A 21,490-nucleotide genomic window follows, 5' to 3' on the forward strand; every position below is an offset into this window, starting at 1 on the left:
ATCCACTATCCAGTGGGCAAATCTCTGTTTGGAAATAGCTTTCTCCTTCTGCTGGCCCCCAAAACAAACAAAGAGCTGCTCAGAGCTTCTAAATCTCTCTGTGCAGTCCAAGTAAACATGCAGAGTGCATATTGGACACAGAAACGATAAGGCTGGGTCTGCCGTGTCTCGAGGCAGCACTTGATCCCTAATTTGGGAACTCTGGGCACATAGCTTGGCTGGGGTCTCAGGATCACATAAGAGTGTGCCAGATCGAACTCAAGGCTCATTTGAAAGAGAAAGCCTGCAGGTCCTTCACCGTCTTGATGGAAGTGTGTGCGGTCAGGAGCACCATCTTCAAGGAGAGGGCATTTAGCTCAACTGGCTCCAGTGTCTCAAAAAGAGCTCTCTGTAGGCCCAGCAAGACTACAGCCTCTCTTTTTCCCACAAGGGAAAAAGGCACAGTCCAGGAGGATTTAACCTCCTGGTGCTTCTGATTATAAGGTTGTGCCTTCCTAAATATCTACTGTCCACTGCATTGTGATGTGCTGCTATGGCGGCCACATACACTTTCAAGGTGGAGGGGGACAACGGTCCTTCCAACTTCTCCTGCAGGAAAGAAAGCACTGACGCAACTGGGCATCTCCGTGGGTCTTCCCTTTGGGAAGAACACCAGTTAGTGAACAGACTCCACTTCAAGGCATGGGCCCGCCTTGTAGAGGGGACTCTAGCCTGAATGATAGTGTCCATCACAGCTGGTGATAGCCCACTCAAGTCTTCCACATCCCATCCAGGGGCCAAACATGGAGGTTCCAGAGGTCTGGGCGCAGGTGCCAGATTGTGCCATGTCCCTGAGGATTTGCCAGGGAGGGGCTGTTACAAGGAGCATGAGCTCAGGCTCATTGGGGGAAATGTATATTTGCGTAGGCCCTGGGGCCAGCTGTGTGCTAGCACGTCCGTGCCGAGGGGGGCATTGTTCAGGGAATACCACAGCGGGCAGAGGGAGCATTCTTGGCAAGCGAACAGGTCTACCTGTGCTTTGTCGAATTGACTCCAGATCAGCTAACCCCTGAAAGCAAACCGAAGAAATGGTCTGTGTCGAGGTAAAATCGAGACATGGAAATACGCGTCCTTCAGGTCTATCGCCATGAACCAATCCTGTTGGCAAAATGTGCCTTTGTGTCAACATCTTGAATAGGAGTCTATGCAGGGCCCTGTTCAAAACTCGCAGGTCTAAGATTGGTCGTAACCCATCGCCTTTCAGTAGTACGATGAAGTGAGGGCTGTAAAATCCCTTCTTCTCGGCTGGATGGACAGGCTCTATTGCATCCTTTGCCAAGAGGATTGCAATTTCTGCACACAGAGATTGTTCCAGATTCTCTGAATCTTTGGATGATATTATGCACTGTAGATGATGATAACTTCAAACTCTTTGCAATTTTTCTCTGAGAAACTCCTTTCTGATATTGCTCCACTATTTTTCGCCGCAGCATTGGGGGAATTGGTTATCCTCTGCCCATCTTGACTTCTGAGAGACACTGCCACTCTGAGAGGCTCTTTTTATACCCAATCATGTTGCCAATTGACCTAATAAGTTGCAAATTGGTCCTCTGGCTGTTCCTTATATGTACATTTAACTTTTCCGGCCTCTTATTGCTACCTGTCCCAACTTTTTTGGAATGTGTAGCTCTCATGAAATCCAAAGTGAGCCAATATTTGGCATGACATTTCAAAATGTCTCACTTTCAACATTTGATATGTTATCTATATTCTATTGTGAATAAAATATAAGTTTATGAGATTTGTAAATTATTGCATTCCTTTTTTATTCACAATTTGTACAGTGTCTCAACTTTTTTGGAATCGGGTTTGTATTTTTATTTTGCAATATTTTATTATATTATATTGAAATATATAAAATAATTATTTTTATATGCTAACCAGTTAATAACATTAATATTTAGTCAAATCCTTTTATTGTACACAGGAGCATCACTTCAATAGGACACTTCAACAGCTATGTTACAGAACTACTAGCTGTAAACTAATATATAATAACTGCCATTAATTATATACTATTTGAAAAGTAAGCAATGGAATGCCAGAATGGGAATGTAAAAGTATTGTTTCTACTAAAACATTTTGTTTTCTAATCATTTTCTAAACATATCAATGCATAAAATATCATAAAAGCAGTTAGATGTAAAATCAGTAAATGTCAATAATGTGAAGGAGAGATGGATTTACTTACCTTCTATAGAGTACTGAATAGTTCCATTTAGTCCATTATCAACATCTGAGGCCTGGATGATGTGGATGACTCCAGGAGGCAAGTTCTCTGGGATAACTATGTGAAAATCAGGCTGAGAGAATTCTGGAGTGTTGTCATTATCATCCAGGATAAAGAACAGCACTGTTGCAGTGCCGGAGAGAGACGGAGTCCCGCTGTCCTCTGCCTGAACTGTAAAGCAGCCAAAAACACACAAGAAGGTTATAATAATCAGGAAACTATTGACCAGTGAAGGTTGCAACAGCACTTACAATTCCAGTGGTTTAAGGATTTTGTACTGAACATGCAATTACAAATTTTTAAAACATTGCAAATATCCTGAAAATAACTAAAACTAAAGGTGAAGCTGAAAATAAATAAAAGCTATATAGACAATAGACAAACATAGACAACAAATTTACTGAAATTAAAACAAAAATGGAAAATTATTAATAAAAACTATATCAATGATTCTAAAACAGCTAGTGGTTCCCAAGTCTGGTCCTGGAGTACCCCAAGCACTGCACGTTTTAAATGTCTACCTAATCAAACACACCATTCAACTGATCAGCTCATTAGTAAAGACTCCAAGACCTTAGAAGGGTGTGTCAAATAAAGCTGGGTGCACATTGTGCGATTTATAATAGTCCTTTACGATTATTGCTTGTCAGACTGTACGAACATTATCCTCATGTCACATTGTGGGATCTCAGCTGTCATTTATGTCAGACTGTACGACTGTCAAGACGCGTTAAAAACGGACGTGCGCGTGAAAACTTTTCCAGAGTTTTATATCATCAACCCATACACGTTCGGTGACTGTGAGCTGCATTACACGTGGGACTGAAATGGTGGCTAACAAAGAAATCTCTAGTGTTCATTTTGATCACGTCTTGTCTTGAAAAACGAAGACAATTTGACGTTCGTCGTAGGAGAAGTCACACTGCTGGACTGTGCGTCAAATCTTCTGACACTGCCAGAATTTCGTCTGAGGTAAAATTTGATCGCAATGGTCATTGATTGGCTGTCGGTGAACATGTCAAACTAGTGATCAAAGACTACAGATTTTAGCCTAGGATCAGAGGAATCTTTTAGGATTCTCAAAATTTGTCTCAGACGACCAAATCGTGGCCAAAGTCGCACAGTGTGCACCCGCCTTTAGAGAGACATCAAAAATGTGCAGTGTTAGGGGTACTCCAGGACCAGGGTTGGGAACCACTGTTCTAAAATAACACTGTGGCTTGATATTTGCATTTGTGTTTCACAATAATCATTCCAACACCGCCTTACCATCTTCATGTTATCCTACAGATTTATGTTAGTGTATTTGATGATTAGCTCTAATTGCCCATTACACTCTGTAAGCAAACACTGACTTGTAAAACATCTGAAACCATTTACCATGCTAATAGTCCTATTTCAAACCATACAATCCTACAAATAATATTAATACAGCAAAAAAAAAAAAAGAAAAAAAAGATCTGTTAATGTATCTTTGTCTATATTTCATCCTACCACTAAAAACACACAAATCATGGCCTTCAGTGTCTGATTTTCAGAAGCAAGTTTGAATAGACAGTGTGACTGTGTGAGTTCAAAATATTCAATAATTGCTAAACAGTATATAACTTAAATAGTGTGTTCTATAGATTTCGCACACTCAAACATTAAAAAGAAAAGGTTTAGGAAGGAGAGGGAGGGAGGATTCAAGCAGATGGAAGATCTCACCTCTGAGAGTAAATCTGGATTGGATCTCTCTGTCTAGCTGAGTGGATGTGCTGATCTGACCAGTGTGGGAGTTTATCGTGAAGAGCTCATATCCAGGACCGGGTAACAAGCTGTAGCTAACAGCATTATTCGCCTCTGTGGGAAACACACACATACTCTTCATACAACTCTTGGTCATCAGAGCAGAAGATTTTTTGTCTACAAGAAGTTGCCCCAACATTTTCTGATTATGATTTCATGATGTCATGAGAAAGAGTTGAAGTACTTTTGTACTAGTAATTGCCTTTTTAATGTGTGCCTTCCTCCACTTTTGTGTTGCAGGTGCCAAAAAATACAGGAGAGTTGAGCTGTGACGAGTATTTGACAGCTGAATGAGGTCTATTTACTGTCCTTTCAGGCAAAGTGCTATTTCTGAGCTTCTTATCTGATCTCTGAATTGAAAACAGTGCTAAAAAAAACAACACCTGCTACAATTAATGGCATTACTCAAAAATCCTTTTTTTTTTTTTTTTGTATGTCATGGTAATTCATTGTTTCACTGATTAGTGCACACCTGTTTTGTATTAAGTTCCACTATTTAAGGCCTTTATTTATCTCAGTTCATTGTCTTGTGTTGGTTGTAGTTACTTCACACTGTTTTTTTTTTCCCTTTTCTTTTTGTTCTTTTGTTTGATCTAATAATGTTTTAGCTGCAGTTACATCCGCTATGCCTCTCACCGCCTCTTCATCATCGTAACGTTACAGTTTGTGGCAAACTAGTACATAATGAGGTTTCCCTTTTCAAGAATATCATTCTTTTAATGATGCATTTTTCTTGTGATATCAGTTGTATAACCCTGACAATTTTTTCTTTGTGCTGCCAAAAATATAAACATGAATTTTAATTCAAATTAAAAAATTTTACTGTTAATGTATTTTTAAATAAATGAATCAATAGTAGAAAAAAAAAATCATTGACACACACACACACACACACACACACACACACACACACACACACACACACACAAAGCAACTCATATGCTGGAAACTTCACCAGCAGCCCAAAAAATCATATATCAGCTTTATGAGTGTACTAAAATCAAACTATTAATGCAAAAGTAAGAGATAGTTGAATCAATTACTAACAGTATCAATCTTCATCTGATGACCATTTGGCACAGTGGTTTCATGGGGTTTCATGAGGTTTAACGTAATGTAAGTTAAAATCAAAGAACAAACCATAGACCACACTGCTGAAAGGAGTGAATTCTGGGAGAAAAAATAACGGGCCTTTATTAGCACAGATGGCTTGAGTTAGTGAATCATCACACACAATTTCAAATATCCTGCAGGAGGCCTGACTGCTGTTCTAGGATAATGTCAGAAACGCAGAGACAGGCAGACACTGATATTGAGGCTGAGGTATTTTAAAAGGGCCTGGTAGATTTGTGAATATTTGGACTAGGCACAGGACGCACAGAATAACACACGGCATGCGAAAAAGAACACAAAGACCCGTTGATTTATGTTAGCAATCAAGTTTGACGAAACATAATTTAGGTGGATGTATGTTTTTAACAGCAGTCTGCTAACTAAATAAATTTAGAGTCTGATGACCAAGGACATCTGGACTTCCAGACTGAAATCATGATGGACAAATTCTAAAAGAAATTCACTACCTCAAGTTACTAATGCTAACATGTTTTGCTACATGGAGATTTTTGCAGGCTACTGTTACAGAAATGTGTAATATGGAATAGTAAATAACAATACAATACTATCAGAAAACTAGGTGAGATACATGCTTTTAGGCTCAGTCTCACACTCTCACGCTACCCAATTACATCTCATGAGTCACGTCAAATAACAAAACAACACAAAATAAATCGGAGGATAGGATTTTCTGACCAGCACAGGACTTGTTTGGTCTAACACAGATATTCTTTGTAAAGTGACTAAAGTGACAGAGAACATGAACAAACATGAAGAACATGAAGAGTGTTTGTGCCGGGGAAATGTATTTTAATTTGGCCAGGGAATATCACACAGGCCAGACAAGTGATAATTTCTTTGTGGACTAGTTGAATATGTGCGCTGTGGTATGCAGAACTTCTATTACTTCATAACATCACTTACAGAAGTGATGCATTTAATGTATTAAAATGCCAGAAGCTATTGATTAAAGGTTAACAAACCAATTTGTCTTGAACACTGAAGGGACATATTCCTAGAGTTTAATGTGAATCACTGCTTCAGCCTACATTATGCACATATTTCCATTTCACAACAGTTTTGAATAACCATGTATAGCCGAACCAAACTACAGAGTGTCAAACAGATGAAGCAAACAGAAGAATTATTAATGCAGTATTAGTAATTTGCATTATTAAGATGAAGTTAAAAATAAATTTTTGGATCTTTAAAACCTTAAATGGGGGTATGTCATTAATTTAGTCCATGTCATCAAAATCTCACTTCAGCCAGGCAACCTAAGTTGGCAACCCTGCAACTGACAAAAGCTAAAATATAATTAAGAGAAATATAAGGCAAACTTTAAGCAGGTGAGACCGCAAGATTAAAATTCAGACAAAATGCAGACACTAAGGCAATTATGATTGAAATGCTTTTTGCTGGTAATGACAACATCATGATGGAAACTGTGAGTAACCATACTGCCATCTTGTGGTAATTTCCACAACAGTTTGACTACCAACTGGTATTTCATGTTTGATTATGTTTGACTGTGTTAAATGTTAAACTAAATTGAGCTGAAATTTTGTCAAGGTCTCATCATGAGTTTTTTAAGGTGGTAGCCTACCTGAATCCAGGTCGATTGCAGTAACTGTGACAATGATCTCTCCTGGTTCTCTGTTCTCCATGACAGTGGTATTGTAAATGTGCTGCTGGAACACAGGAGGATGGTCATTAACATCCAAAACCTCCACTGTGAGTGTCTGAGTGGAGGACAGAGAGGGAACGCCACTGTCTCTAGCCTGGACATTGAGAATGTAGACATGCTGGGATTCATAATCCAGGGATGAATTCAGGTACAGATGCCCTGTAAGAGAGAGAAAATATTATATATATAAAGTTTGGATAGTAAGATTTTTTTCAGCTTTTATTCAGAAAGGATGCATTAAACTGACCAAAAGTGACAGTAAAGATTTGTTGTAAAGACTGACTCTTGATTTCTTCCATTCTAGATAGGGGCACCCCAAAACTTAGTGATCAGGCAGGTAGGAATCGAGTATTATTTTATTAATCCTATTTTATTTATTTATTTATTTATTTATTTATTTATTTATTTATTTATTTTGGTAAAGCACTTTGAATTACCATTGCGTATGAAATGTGAAAAAGAAAGTACACCTTTTTGAATTCTATCTTTTCTTATCAGGACATAATAAAAAATCATCTGGTCCTTGGCAGGTCTTAAAATTAGGTAAATACAACCTCAGATGAACGACGCCACATGACATGCACCCTGTCATGGTTTATTTTTAATAAACTAGGCCAAAATGGAGAAGCCATGCGTGACAAACTAAGTACACCCTTACTGCTTCCATAATTTATTAAGAATTAAGAGGGTAAGTAGCAGCAAGGCGTTGACCAACTTTATAAAAGCAGAAGTTTCTGGCAGTTTGCTGGTCTAGAGCATTCGGGTGAGTGTTAACACAATGCCAAGAAGGAAAAACAAAAGCAATGATCTTAGAGAAGCAATTGTTGCTGCCTATCAATCTAGGAAGGGTTACAAGGCCGTTTCCAAACAATTTAAGTCTACAGTGAGAAAGTTTCTGCTTCAAGTGGAAAACATTCAAGACAGTTGCCAATCTTTCCAGGAGTGGACGTCCCAGCAAATTCACCCCAAGGTCAGACTGTATATTGCTCAAAGAAACTGCAAAAAACCCAACAGCTACATCTCAGACTCGACAGGCCCCAGTTAGCATGTTAAATGTTAAAGTTCATGACAGTACAATTAGAAAAACACTGAACAAGTATGGCTTGTTTGAAAGGGTTGCCAGGAGAAAGCCTCTTCTCTCTAAAAAGAATATGGTAGCATGACTTAGGTTTACAAAGTTGCATCAGTAACACTTTACAATAAGGTTCATTAGTTGCAATAGGACAATGATCCTAAGCACACCAGCAAATCTACAACAGAATGGCTATAGAAGAAAAGAATCAAGGTGTTGCACCGGCCCAGTCAACGTCCAGACCTCAACCCGGTTGAAATGCTGTGGTGGGACCTTAAGAGAGCTGTGCATAAACAAATGCCTGCAAACCTCAATGAATTTAAACAATGTTTAATTCCTCCACAACGATGTGAGAGACTGATAAAGTCATATATTAAATGATTATTTCAAGTTGTTGCTGCTAAAGGTGGTTCTACAATTAAAATCATAGGGTGTACTTAGTTTGTCACACATGGCTTCTCCATTTTGGCTTTATTTTTGTTAAATAAGTAATGACACGGTGTAATATGTCATGTTGTTGTATTTACCTAATTTTAAGACCAGATGATTTTTTTTATAATGTCCTCATACATAAAACCAAAATTTAAAAAGGGTGTACTTTCTTTTTCACTTGACTGTATATAAATAAACGTGCCTTGCAAATAAATAAATAAATAAAATTCCATTTAAAACCATTCCCTAGGGAATTTGATTTCTGAAGGCTCATGTGACACTGAAGTGTAACAGTAGTGTATTTTCTTTATTTTAAATAACGTGTACTAATCAATCATGAAAAATAAGACCAAGAACATTTTTAAGAAGGTAGGCTCAATTTTACATTTTGTTGTTGTTGTTGGTTTTGTAATGATAATCGATTTTTTTCTTAGACCTACATTTGCATCCACAAAATTATCCCATAATGAATTATTTACCTGTGTGCTCCATGTAAAAGTAGCCCTTCTCATTGCCTGAAATTATACTGTATATAACGTGTCCATTACTTCCTTCGTCTTCATCTTTGGCCATAATATGATGAACCAGCAGTCCCATCTCTGCATCCTCTGAGACACAAGCTTCTTCCATGGAGACGAATGTGGGGCTGTTGTCATTGATATCCAAAATAACCAGCTGAGCTATGACTGACGTATGTTTCCTATTGTTGGGCTCTTCCGAGTTGTCGCTGAAAGTCACTTTAAATACAATGTTCTCAGTGCGCTCACGGTCCAACTGTCCATTTGTTGTGACAACTCCAGTGTAATGGTCGATGTGTAAAGGCAGTTCCTCTATGGCAGGGTCAGGGTCATAGGTCAAAGAATAATAAATCTCACTGTTACGCAGACTTCCATCGCCATCACGTGCGTTAAAGACATACACTGCCGTTCCATTGATAACATCTTCATAAACGCCGAACACAACAAAGTCGTTATTGCCAGGGAACCAGGGGGTGTGGTCATTGACATCAACAACACTGATCACCACAAATACAGTGACATTGAAAGTGGGAGTAGCATCTGCACGTACAACCAAGAAGTAACGCTGTGTGACTTCGTAGTCCAGATGTTGTGCCACATAGAGCTCGCCACTTGTACTTTTGATGTCAAACTGCATACTACCATCACCCTCAACAATATAATATCGTATATACATATCTGGTGTATTGGAAATCCCAAGTGTTCCAATCACAGTTCCCAGTTTGGCATCTTCCTGCACAGTAAAGTGTTTGATGCTCTGTAAATCCTTGGAGTTCCCATTTTGTTGGTCTAAGACATAAACCTGTAATAAAACAAAATTTCAGTAACTGATCTTAAAATTTGCCTGATTTATATACTACTTTAAAATCTTGCTAATTACTTACAAAGCACTAAATGGTTTAGCTCCCCAGTACCTGAGCGAGCTCCTAATTCATTATAGTCCTTCACGTCTATTGCGATCTCAGAATTCAGGCCAGCTGATAATACCTAGAATATCAAAATCAACTGCAGGTGGTAGATCCTTCTCCTATTTGGCACCTAAACTCTGGAACAATCTTCCTAGCATTGTTCGGGAAGCAGACACACTCTGTCAGTTTAAATCTAGACTAAAAACGCATCTCTTTAACCTGGCATACACATAACACATTACCAATTTATATTTCCAAATCCGTTAAAGGATTATTAGGCTGCATAAATTAGGTCAGCCGGAACCGGGAACACTTCCTATAACACCTGATGTACTCGTTACATCAGAAGAAGAATGGCATCTACGCTAATATTAGTCTTTCTGTTTATCCCGAGGTTCACCGTAGTCAACCGGATCCGGGCCGTATCCAGGTGAGACCAAGGACCTGCACCTTGACACGACCACAACGCAGCCCTGAAGTATCAGCAGAGATTGAGTCAACTAGATCATCCCCTGTGAAGGCCTCATCGACACGACAGCCACGACACAGTTCCTCAACAACCGTCCATACCGGCGTGATGAATACGATCCTCAATTGGATGGAACTGAAATAAATACTTTTAATGTTGCGATCCTATTGGACTTATGATAGCAACCTGAATTGTAACAAAGCACTGTTGGCCAGAGGAGAACTGGCACCCCGACTAAGCCTGGTTTCTCCCAAGGTTTTTTTCTCCATTTTAACACCAATTTGCCACTTGTCTGCCACCTGATGTCACCTGATGGAGTTTGGGTTCCTTGCCGCTGTCGCCTCTGGCTTGCTTAGTTGGGGACACTTGACTTGACATTTGATATTCAACAGTGCTTTTGATCTGCCTGCATTGACACTATTCTTTAAGAGCTGCTGTGCAGCCAAACAATGTACCAGTTATCAATGTAAAGCTGCTTTGACACAATCTACATTGTAAAAAGCGCTATATAAATAAAGGTGACTTGACTTGACTTGACTTTATTCCTAAAAACATGGTGATATATATATATATATATACACACACACACACACACATATATTCCCACTATTCAGGACAATTAGCATACAGTTTGAATTGGAAGTATGTTTCTATAAGTGTAGTGTGCAAAACTAGCTGAGTAGACACTGCCAGAATAAGCATCTTGCTCATTGTGGTTTTTCAGTTTGTTGCTAATTTACGAATCTCTGCCCACACAAAGGTCTCTGCCAAACCAAGAGGCTTGTTATCTGGCATCGCTGCAAATTTGCGTGTCAAAGTTCAACAAACTTGAACTTGACATGAAGTTCATGTAGGGAAATTTTTGGCACCGGAAATCCACCAGGTTAAATTCCTTATTGCACCTTTTTCCATTGAAATAAATGGATTTCGCCCACAAAATTTTACAGATAAACGAGACTGCACTTTAAGAAGCAACTTTTCTTTAGATTGAACACAGAATAGAAAAATCTGTAAGAAAATCTTCACACACACAGACACACACAGTGTTGTTATATGCCTGAACCAGCTTCACTAACTTGTATGTGAACAACTGCAGTCTCTTCCAGAGGAAAAAGCCCATTGTCCGTGGCAACCACTCTCAGGGTGTAGCGCATCTGCGGGTTTGAGGAGAATCGTGATGTCATCTTGACGTCGCCATTACGACTATCAATACTAAAGTGGCCCAGCTGATTATCTAAAAGTATGTGGAAAAAAACAGGACATCTCAGATTAAATCACAAAGAAAATTTCCCTTCAATCAGAGGGATATAAACACAAATGAGCCATGAATTAAAAATAAATTTTCCTCTCCTCATCAGTTTACCTTTCATGGAGAACTTGACAGTTCCATTCTCTCCAGCATCCAGGTCTTTAGCAAACATACTGATAACAACAGAATTCACTGGAATGCCTGCCCACACCTGAAAAAAAAAAAAAAAGAAGCCATATAAACATTTGCATACTGTATATGCATTTGGTAGATGCTGTTATCCTAAGTAATTAAGTACACTGAAGTTTTTCTTATCAGTTTGCATGCTAGCTGGGAATTCTCTATGTTGGTAGCTCTACCATCTACAGGAATAGATTAGATAGAGGAGTTATTCAAAATGAAATAAATAAACAAACAAAAAATGAAACACATGGAAGATATAGTATTATGAATATACTTTATGAATCTACAATTTTATGAGATACAGTAACAGCTTGATGGAAAAGTAGGGACTTAAATAAAAAAAATGTGCTTCCAGATCACCACTATACACTACTGTTCCAAGGTACTGTTTGGCAGTTTGATACACGCTCCGAACCACTGATTCGAAACAAAAGATTCGTAAAGCTTAGAAGCTTCATGAAGCAGTGTTTTGAAATCGCCCATCACTAGATATTGTTGAATAAAGTCGTTATTTTGTTTTTTGGTGCACAAAAAGTATTCTCATCGCTTCATAACATTAAGGTTGAACCACTGTAGTCACATGAACTGTTTTAAATATGTTTTTAGTAGCTTTCTGGGCATCTGAAAGTGTTAATTATCTTGCTGGCAATGGAGGCCTCACTGAGCCATCGGATTTTATCAAAAAATATCTTAATTTGTGTTCTGAAGATGAAGGTCTTACGGGTATGACAGAATTTTAATTTCATTGAACTAACCCTTTAATGCACAGTGAGGCGGAGAGTTTGAGTGGCCAAAGACTCTCTTAGGATCACAGCTGGAGAACTACAGAAAACAGTTGAGTCTTGGGGTCAGAAAGCCTTAAAAAAAAATATCAAACTGCACCTACATCATCACAAGTTGTTTAGGAGGGTTTCAAGAAAAATCCTCTGCTCTCATCCAGAAACAAACTCCAGCATATTCAGCTGTCAGACACTACTGGAACTTCAAACGAGGCTGGGTTCTATAGTCAGACCATACAGACCATACAGATTTTAGCTTTTTAGAGATGGTTTTGGTGCACACAGGTATAGAAAAGTACCCCATGTCCACAGTTAAATATACTGCTGTAGCTTTAATGTTGTGGGCCTGTTTTTCTGCCAGAGGTCCTAGACATCTTGTTTAGATACAAGGCGTCATGGATTCAAAAATCAACAGATAAAAAAAATCAAATATCAATAGATCTGGTTGGATCTTCCAACAGGATGATGTTCCAAAAACAAACATCAAAATCAACACAAAAATGTCACTGAGCACAAAACTGAGCTTCTGCCATGGCCGTCCCAGTTCTCTGACCTGAACCCCAAAGAAAATGAGTGGGGTGAACTGAAGAAGAGAGGCACCAACATGGAGCTGGGAATTTGAAGGGTCTGGAGAGATTCTGTATGGAGGAATGGTCTGATTTCTTGTCAGGTTCTGCACTATTTCTGTTACTAATCAAAAAAGCAAGTTTGTGATTGATCAGGTAATTTGATCATCAGGTTTCAACTGTGAAATTTCTTAATTTTTCAATTAAGCTGTTATGAACTTTTAAAATATGGTTATGTGCATTTATACATAGGAAGGGGGGCGATAATGGCACAGTGATTAACAGGAAACCTAAAAATGGCACCTCGTGACAAAAAGGTTGCCGTCATAAATGGTCAATGTACATGAACTGTACAATAAGCCAGAAGGTTCATTTAACTTAAATTATAAAATGTAAAAAAAAAAAAAATCTAGAAAAAAGTATTATGACCTGTACGTTTATCTCTTTAGTCACAGGTAAGTGTGTGAACTGTGGGGGGTTATCGTTGATGTCTGTGACAAGGATGCGAACAATAGTGGTGGTGTTGAGACGAGGTCGACCCTGATCTGTGACCATCACCCTTAAAACATGCTGTGCCTGCTCCTCACGATCCAAAGCCACCAGGTTTATGATCTCTCCTACAACCAGAGAAAGAAGACAGAGAGTGAGTTTTTTTTTTTTTTTTTTTAAAAAGAGGTTTAAGTTTTACTTGGAAACAAATTTTACTCAGAATTTAAAAAATAAATAAATAAATAAATAAATAATTATTTTATTTTATATGATTAATTAGTTTTATTTTATTTCAGTCTGTTTCAGTTTTATTCAAAATACAAAATAATGTAAAAAATAAATGGAACAAGTTTAAAAAAGATTATTTATACCAAAACACTTTTCAAGCTTTGACTAAGTCTGTCCACAAAATATCAGCAGAACTCAATGCCTCAAAATATGTTTCTTTTGCTTTATGAATTTCTGTAATGCTTTTTTGACAAAACAGTTTATGAAAGATCATTTGAATGAAATACAACACTAATTCAACAGTAATTCTGACCTGTTCTGGTGTTGATGCGAAAGTATTTTCCATCAGAGAGCAGGATGTAGGACAACACTCCATTGTTTAGCGAATCTCTGTCTGTAGCTTTTACCGTTCCAATCAGGCCACGAGGAGACGGTCCCTCCTGCACGCTGAAGAAGTACATATCTCTACTGAACACTGGTTTGTTGTCATTCTCATCCTGAACCATGATGACTACCGTTGCTGTGGCCTCTGTTTTGCTATTTTGTGCCTTTGCACACACACAAAATCTATACATGGGTTCAGTTTCATAGTCCAGACTGTGAGATACAAACATCCATCCAGTCTCTGGGTGGATCCTGAAAGGTGGGACTCCAGAGAGGGGTTTAAGAGAGTAAGTGATGACAGTGGGCACTGTTCTAGGGCTCGCTTCATGCTGGGACCTGGTTCCATGAGCACGTACCTGAATCATTCTGGTGTCTTTTGGAGCACCTTCTCCAATTTCCACCTGGTAAACCAAAGTTTCAAAGGCTAGTGTGTCTTCCACAGAGCCTAAGGAATCTATCTCTATCACAAGTCCTAATGTAGAGTTTAGTGAAGGATGACCCTCATCCTCAGCTATAACACTGAGCTCGTACCTTTGGCTGGAATCTCTTGAGAGGTTGCCGTTCAGCATGAGAGTCCCAAGATGTGGGTGAATTATAAACAAGTGGCTCTCAGGACGTAACATATAGTGAATTCTACCATTAAGGCCGCTGTCACTGTCATGGGCATGTGCAATGAAAAGTGCCGTTCCTGGAGGGGTGTTATGGGATATGGTGATGTGTTCTGCAGTTTTTGGGAACACAGGAGGGTTGTCATTGACATCAATGATAGAGACATTGACCTGAGCACTGCTGTAGATAGGATGGGTTCCTGTGTGGAATTGTACGGTCAAAATAACATAAGAGAGAGACTCGTGGTCCAGGGGCCGGGCAGTGGTGATGATGCCTGTCTGGGCATCCACTGAGAAAAGCCCCTGCAGATCACCTGAGGATATGATGTATGAGACTACCTCCACTGAATCTGCAATTAGAAAGACAAATACCAGCAAAATATTATCAATAAGACAAATTGTTTTTGCAGTGAAAGGCATAGTTGACCCAAAAATGAAAATTCTGCCATTATATACTCTCTCACATGCCATTCCAAAACCATTTGCTTAATTTCTGTTCCATGGAACACAAAATGAGACTTTCTGAAGAATCTTCAGAAAAGGACCATAAGCTCTAACACTATGAAAGTACACTGTTAAAATATATTCCAGATTAATAATAAGCATTACTAATTAGTAAGCATTACTTTCACAGTAATTTCACAGTAGGACTTTTTTTGTATCTAACTGCTCTCAAAAAAGACATTCTAGGATTATTAAAAAAAAAAAAAGAAAAAAAAAATCATATTTCTGTAGCTCAAAATATTAGAGCATGGCGCTAGCATTGGCAAGGTCATGAGTTTGATTCACCAGGGAATGCATGAACTGATCAAAATAGCTTTGGATAAAAGCATTAAAGGTATCTGCATACAGTACATGTAAATATAAATAGATTTTGTATTCCAAGGTAGTAACAATGTTATGCTTAAGTACACACACACACACACACACACACACACACACACACACACACATATATGTATATCATCATATAGATTATTTATGGTTTTAAAAGAACTAGATTATTCAATAATTCTTCCTTTGTTTCACCTTTTTATTGTCACATAAATCTTTGTCAAACTTACACAAACTGTATGCTTATAAATTTAGAACATACTGACATACTCAACCTGCCATATGTATTAAAGGTATTGCCGTTATTCTGTTGTTTGACAGTTGAGACCTTGATACAGCTGGAGAAAACCAAAGCCCCCAGAGATTAAGGGATCTGCCCCCCTCTCCAACTCAGAAACTTCATTTGACCTAAAGAGAGGGCTAATCAGCTAATCTAAACTTTAACCTCAATTGACTGTCTACTGTTCAACTATTAAAGTGGAAGGCTAAACATTTGTGTGTGTGCATGTGTGTGAGCCAAAAACTAATCATAAATTACTTAAATAAATCAAGAATGGAGTGTTTTAAATGAGTAATTAAATACTCATCATTGTATGATTCAATCTGGTACATTCTTACTGCAAAACCAAATAACAACTGCTAATGTCACCTTTTAGGCATTTCTGCAAAAGCACATATATGCACCATCCCAACAACATACCATAATTAAATAAAAAACTAAAATGACCTCAAAGCAGGTATAGTTGTGAATCACTGAGTAGGTTAAGAATGTGTGATTAACTCTAATACCAATTCACAAGTTCGCCTGTACATCCAGTCTGAATGGTTAATGCTAAAACAAACTTGGCTTGCTGTCCTCGAAGGAGGCTCGAACCCGAGGCTCGGCTTGAGCTCCAAGTTAAACCCCCCTAACAGTACTGCATAGAGGGAGAATAAGACAAATAGAGGAGGAGATGGGGAGGAGGAGGGATGCTGGAAGAATTGTCGCTGGGATGACGCAGTGACTGCTGCTTATATACGCTCGTAATGATGATTGACAGGACTGATTGTTTAGGCTCCTCCTGAACCTACGTTTGGAACTACATCTACGGTGCATGAGATACTGTTCACTAAAAACAACTGACTGTAGACTAAGAGAGCCAAAAGAAACAGAGCACAGTAAATCTTGTTATCTACCCTAACAACCCTGCTAACTAGACTGATATTTAACGCTCTGATCAGCTAATCCCTGACCCGCAAGACGAATTAATCATTGGGGTAACAATGTCTGGAAATACTAGGTTACTAGTGGAAAGGAAAGGTGTGAAAAAGGGTGGATGGGTTTTGACACCTTGGTGTTGTAGAGCTTCATATTTATTATTGATACTGGAAAAAATAAGTGATCAACATCCATTTCTTGAAATAAATGACACGTGGTTCAATATATTGTCTATTTTCTCTAATCTACCAGTTCAGAACATAAAAAAGTTAACACTTTACAATAAGACTGTATTTGTTAACATTATCTAACAATTAACAAGGCCTGTATACAGCATTAGTTAATCTTTCTTAATTTTAACTTGTACATATACATTTCTTAACATTAATAGCTTAAATTGTTAACATTATTTAATGCATTAGTTAACACAAACCAATAATAAACAAGATCTGTTTACAGCATTAATTAATGTTAATGTAATCTTTGTTAATGTTAACCTGTACATATATTAATGCATTTCTTAACATTAACATTAATAGCTTACATTTTTTAACATTTGTAAACGCATTTCCTAATATTCAGGGTGCACGCTCTGCATTAACTTTACTAAACATTATTTAAATTAACTGCATTAACTAAACATTACTTAAAGCATTAGTTACTATGAACTAACAATGAACAGTACTTTACCAAAAGCAATTAAGTTTTTGTGAATCTCATTGTTAAGTTTTTCACATTAACATCAGTTAAATTGTTTCTAATGTCTGTGGGCTCTTTACTCATGTTATTTAACAGGAAAAGAGCATTTATTAGGAGTATTGCTGAAACCTTACTGAAATCTGTATACAGATGTTCATAGTTAGTTCATTTTGACTAATGCTAACAAATTTAGGAGATACATTAGTACATGTACAAGTTAACATTAACAAAGTTTAGATAATGCTGTATATGTGTTGTTCAGTTGTTAGTTAGTGTTAACTAAACTGTTAACTAATGTTAACAAATACAACCTTGTTGTAAAGGGTTACCAAATAGGTTTCTTCTTCAACTACATCGCATCACAGTTTAAAATAGGGTACAGTGCGACAGCCACAACTTTTCAGAGAAAAAGCACGGAAAACTCACTGGCAGGGGTAACAGCCTGAACCAAACCAACGGTGGAGCCCACAGGTGCATCTTCAGAGATGGAGAAGGTGTAGTGGGCTTTCTGGAAAAAGGCAGGGGGCTGGTCACTCTGCAAGATGTTCACGGTGATGTTAGCAGGATGAACGGCAGTCATGCCTCCTCCATCCTGAGCAGAGACAGACAGCTTCACGCTGCTACTGCGCAGCAAGGAAAGTGTAGATCTCAGGTAGACAGAACCTGTGGAACGCACAAAATCTACACATTCATATTCACAGAGGACACATTCATACTGTAACGTCTTAGCTATTATTGCAGTGAAAAAAAAGTTTACATTTGCCTACAAGTATATTACAGACTTAAAGGATTAGTTCACTTTCATATAACATTTTCCTGATAATTTACTCACCCCCATGTCATCCAAGATGTTCACGATCGGTCATTTTCGAAAAAAAAAATGTAAATGTATATGCTTTATATAAACAAATGATCGCCTTCCAAGTGCTTCCGCCAAAACCGTACTTTCGTATTCTTCAAAAAGCTTACGCTGTATGTCCTACACCTTCCCTATTCTACTTACGGAAAAAATGTAACTGCTGCTGCGTTCGTTCCGTAAGTTGAATAGGGAAGGCGTAGGACATACAGCGTAAGCTTTTTGAGGAATACGAAAGTACGGTTTTGGTGGAAGCACTTGGAAGGCGATCATTTGTTTATATAAAGCATATACATTTACATTTTTTCGAAAATGACCTATCGTTTCGCTAGATAAGACCCTTATTCCTCGTCTGGTATCGTTTAAAGCCCTTTGAAGCTGCACTGAAACTATAATTTTGACCTTCAACCATTTGGAGGCCATTGAAGTCCATTATAAGGAGAATAATCCTGGAATATTTTCATCAAAAACATTAATTTCTTTTCGACTGAAGAAAGAAGGACATGAACATCTTGGATGACATGGGGGTGAGTAAATTATCAAGAAAATTTTATATGAAAGTGAACTAATCCTTTAAATTTAAGGGAACTGAAATTAAAAACCTTAGTGATTAACTCTATGAAATACTATGTTAAGATTAAAATCTGATAAAAGTTTATTCTTATTTAACTAAGAAACTCATTGAACACAAGGTCATGATGATTTTTTTTAATTGTACACTAGTACAATTACTTTAGTAAAATTACTTCTTTTAATAAACTGAACAAACTTTAAACAAACATTAGTTAACATCCATCACTAATGGTGATATAGTTGATATGTTCTTGGCTAGTTCCACTTTTGACAGATGGTTGGGGTCCTGCAAGATTCTGTCACCTTGATCTAACTTAAAATCCTTAGCATCTGTTGATTTAAACCAGGGGTGGGTAACCTAAGACACACAGAAAGGTAATCACTGGCACACAAGCATGAGCAAGAGAGATTAATCTGTGTGTATTTTATTTAGCTGTTTTTTTTTTGAAGTTCCTAGCGCCTGCATGCCAAAAACAAACAAACAACAACAATAACAACAACAACAACCAAACAAAAACAAGAAAAAATTATTTCGTAATTATCATTTCGTAATTATGTTCCACCAATATTTCACCGAATACGCCGATATTTGCAATTTTTTAATTACCAACATTAAGCTTTACATTTTTCTGTTTGGTCAATAAGAGTCAGAAGTGGGACCTTTATTTTGACAGTGCCGAGAATCTAGCACCAAAGCGCAGATGCACATGAGTGTTCATTCTCTGTCTTCATTTGTTTACTATTCAACAGTTCTGTTAAATAATCGAAAGGCAAACACTATAATACTTTTTTTGTCATACTGAATCAGCATTCAGCAAATACACTTTTACATCATCTAAACAAGTCTTTGTGTATCTAATAAACATTTAATGCCACAAACCTCACAAAAGGTTATTTTGTCATTCAGCATCGGAGTCTGATAGCCCCTCCACCTCCTCTACGTAATAAAAGCTACGACAGTTGAGTGCATGAAGTGTCCAACATTCCACATTTAAAGTGCATTTTTTTCTTTTTGGAATTTTCAGAGTGAACACACTACTCATCATGCACTTTTTATACTTAGAAATGTTGTAGAATAGTGCATAAGTATGCTAATTGGGATGCACCTCATGTCAAAAAGGTAAAAGCTCTGAACCAATGATGCTTAGCAGAGATTTCCCTAAGCGAGTAAGAGAATGTAGGCGATTTAAAAGGGGGGATATTTACTTCGACTTCCAAGCACTACTTAAGAGAAATCACACTTAGGACAGAAAGAATTTTTCATCTGTGTGACTGCTCACATGCTCTCAACTGCTGTCTGTTAAAGGAAACCAAATGAAAGAGAGAAAATCATATATGTAGCATCATTAATGACAGAACTGTGATTGTAATGGGATTATGGAAAAATAAAGAGCAGACCTCGTACTGCACTACAGTGTAATCTGATTACTGTAATGCGTTACGCCAAACAACACAGCTCAGCAGTAGCTCTATGTGTGTGAAAAACCAAGGACAGTGATAGTAACAGATGCCATACAAATGACTTTAATAAGAATTATCTGTATTTATCAAATCAATTTAGACTATTAATGTGATTTTTATATTTAACATGTCTTCCCCTAAAGATTTTTAAACTTAAAATGACTTAAAAAGTAAATGTTTATATATCTGTATCAGTCTCACTGTACTATAATTAATTACAGAATTACTCAGAATATCACAGTATATTAGTATTATATTGTTGCCTGATTAAAAATGCAAAACTCATGATTTCACCCAATAACTAGAAATGTTCACTGTATGTGTTTTATTTAGCCACACTTGCAACATTTTATAACTAAGTACATCAGTCATCATAATATAAAACCTAATCACAAATTTCTGTAGGCACTCAATGCTGTATGACAGTCCACTTCAACACTTCACACAGCTTTTAATTTGCACCCATGTCCAGAAAGGATTTAGAAGGATGCTGTGTAAATCCACAGGCCTCCAACTTGGCTGTGACAAAAGCAATTACTATATCTTCTACAGAAGATTCTCAGTCTGACTGCCAAGACAAGCATACACTATGATGTCTAAACAGATTATATGAGTTATCTTCGCTGTCCTATGGGCTATAATATCATGCAAGTCTGGCTTGTGTGACAGAATTTTCTTAATTTTAATCTGTTTTTTTGGCTTTATATTTTATTTAAAATAAAAGACTCTCTTAGGTGAACATTGTGGTTTCGTGCAAAGCATTAAATCCTCACTATAAATAAAAGTCATCTGCAATGTGGGAAGCAACACAGATTTCAGTACCAGATAAACACATTAACATGGGGCATGTTACCTGTTGACTTGTCCACAGTGAATAAAGAGGCAGAATCTCCAGGCAGAAGCTCATAGGTGATTTTTCCATTGTTTCCAGAATCTCGGTCAGAAGCAAAAATGCTGAAGAGCTCAGTGCCAGGTTGAGCATGGATGCTCACACTCGTGACATATTTTTCAGGACTAAAAACAGGAGCATTATCATTCACATCCTCCACATCGATGTGAACAAATGTCTGTGAACCGAGCCCATCCTATTCCAAAAGAAAACATAATTACGACCTTTTTATATGAAA

The 21,490-nt window shown here is 37.6% G+C and overlaps 1 protein-coding gene across 2 annotated transcripts in view; it reads right to left on the reverse strand.

Moving 5' to 3' along the window:
• The window catches only part of dchs2 (dachsous cadherin-related 2), a 39,934-nt gene that overhangs the window by 13,255 nt on the left and 5,189 nt on the right, over window positions 1–21,490 (reverse strand). Inside the window, exons 3-12 of one of the 2 annotated variants that reach the window (XM_051899747.1) lie at window positions 21,217–21,448; window positions 17,900–18,136; window positions 14,064–15,092; window positions 13,463–13,650; window positions 11,620–11,716; window positions 11,333–11,490; window positions 8,841–9,681; window positions 6,777–7,016; window positions 3,977–4,111; window positions 2,231–2,440 (exon numbers count right to left, since the gene is read on the reverse strand). In XM_051899747.1, coding sequence (XP_051755707.1) covers window positions 2,231–2,440; window positions 3,977–4,111; window positions 6,777–7,016; window positions 8,841–9,681; window positions 11,333–11,490; window positions 11,620–11,716; window positions 13,463–13,650; window positions 14,064–15,092; window positions 17,900–18,136; window positions 21,217–21,448 — 3,367 coding nt within the window. Of the gene's footprint in view, window positions 1–2,230; window positions 2,441–3,976; window positions 4,112–6,776; window positions 7,017–8,840; window positions 9,682–11,332; window positions 11,491–11,619; window positions 11,717–12,757; window positions 13,651–14,063; window positions 15,093–17,899; window positions 18,137–21,216; window positions 21,449–21,490 lie in introns of those variants that run through there. The other variant, XM_051899758.1, reaches the window with a different exon arrangement.

The sequence above is a fragment of the Ctenopharyngodon idella genome, chromosome 1 (assembly GCF_019924925.1).
Source record: "Ctenopharyngodon idella isolate HZGC_01 chromosome 1, HZGC01, whole genome shotgun sequence".
Lineage (NCBI taxonomy): Eukaryota > Metazoa > Chordata > Actinopteri > Cypriniformes > Xenocyprididae > Ctenopharyngodon > Ctenopharyngodon idella.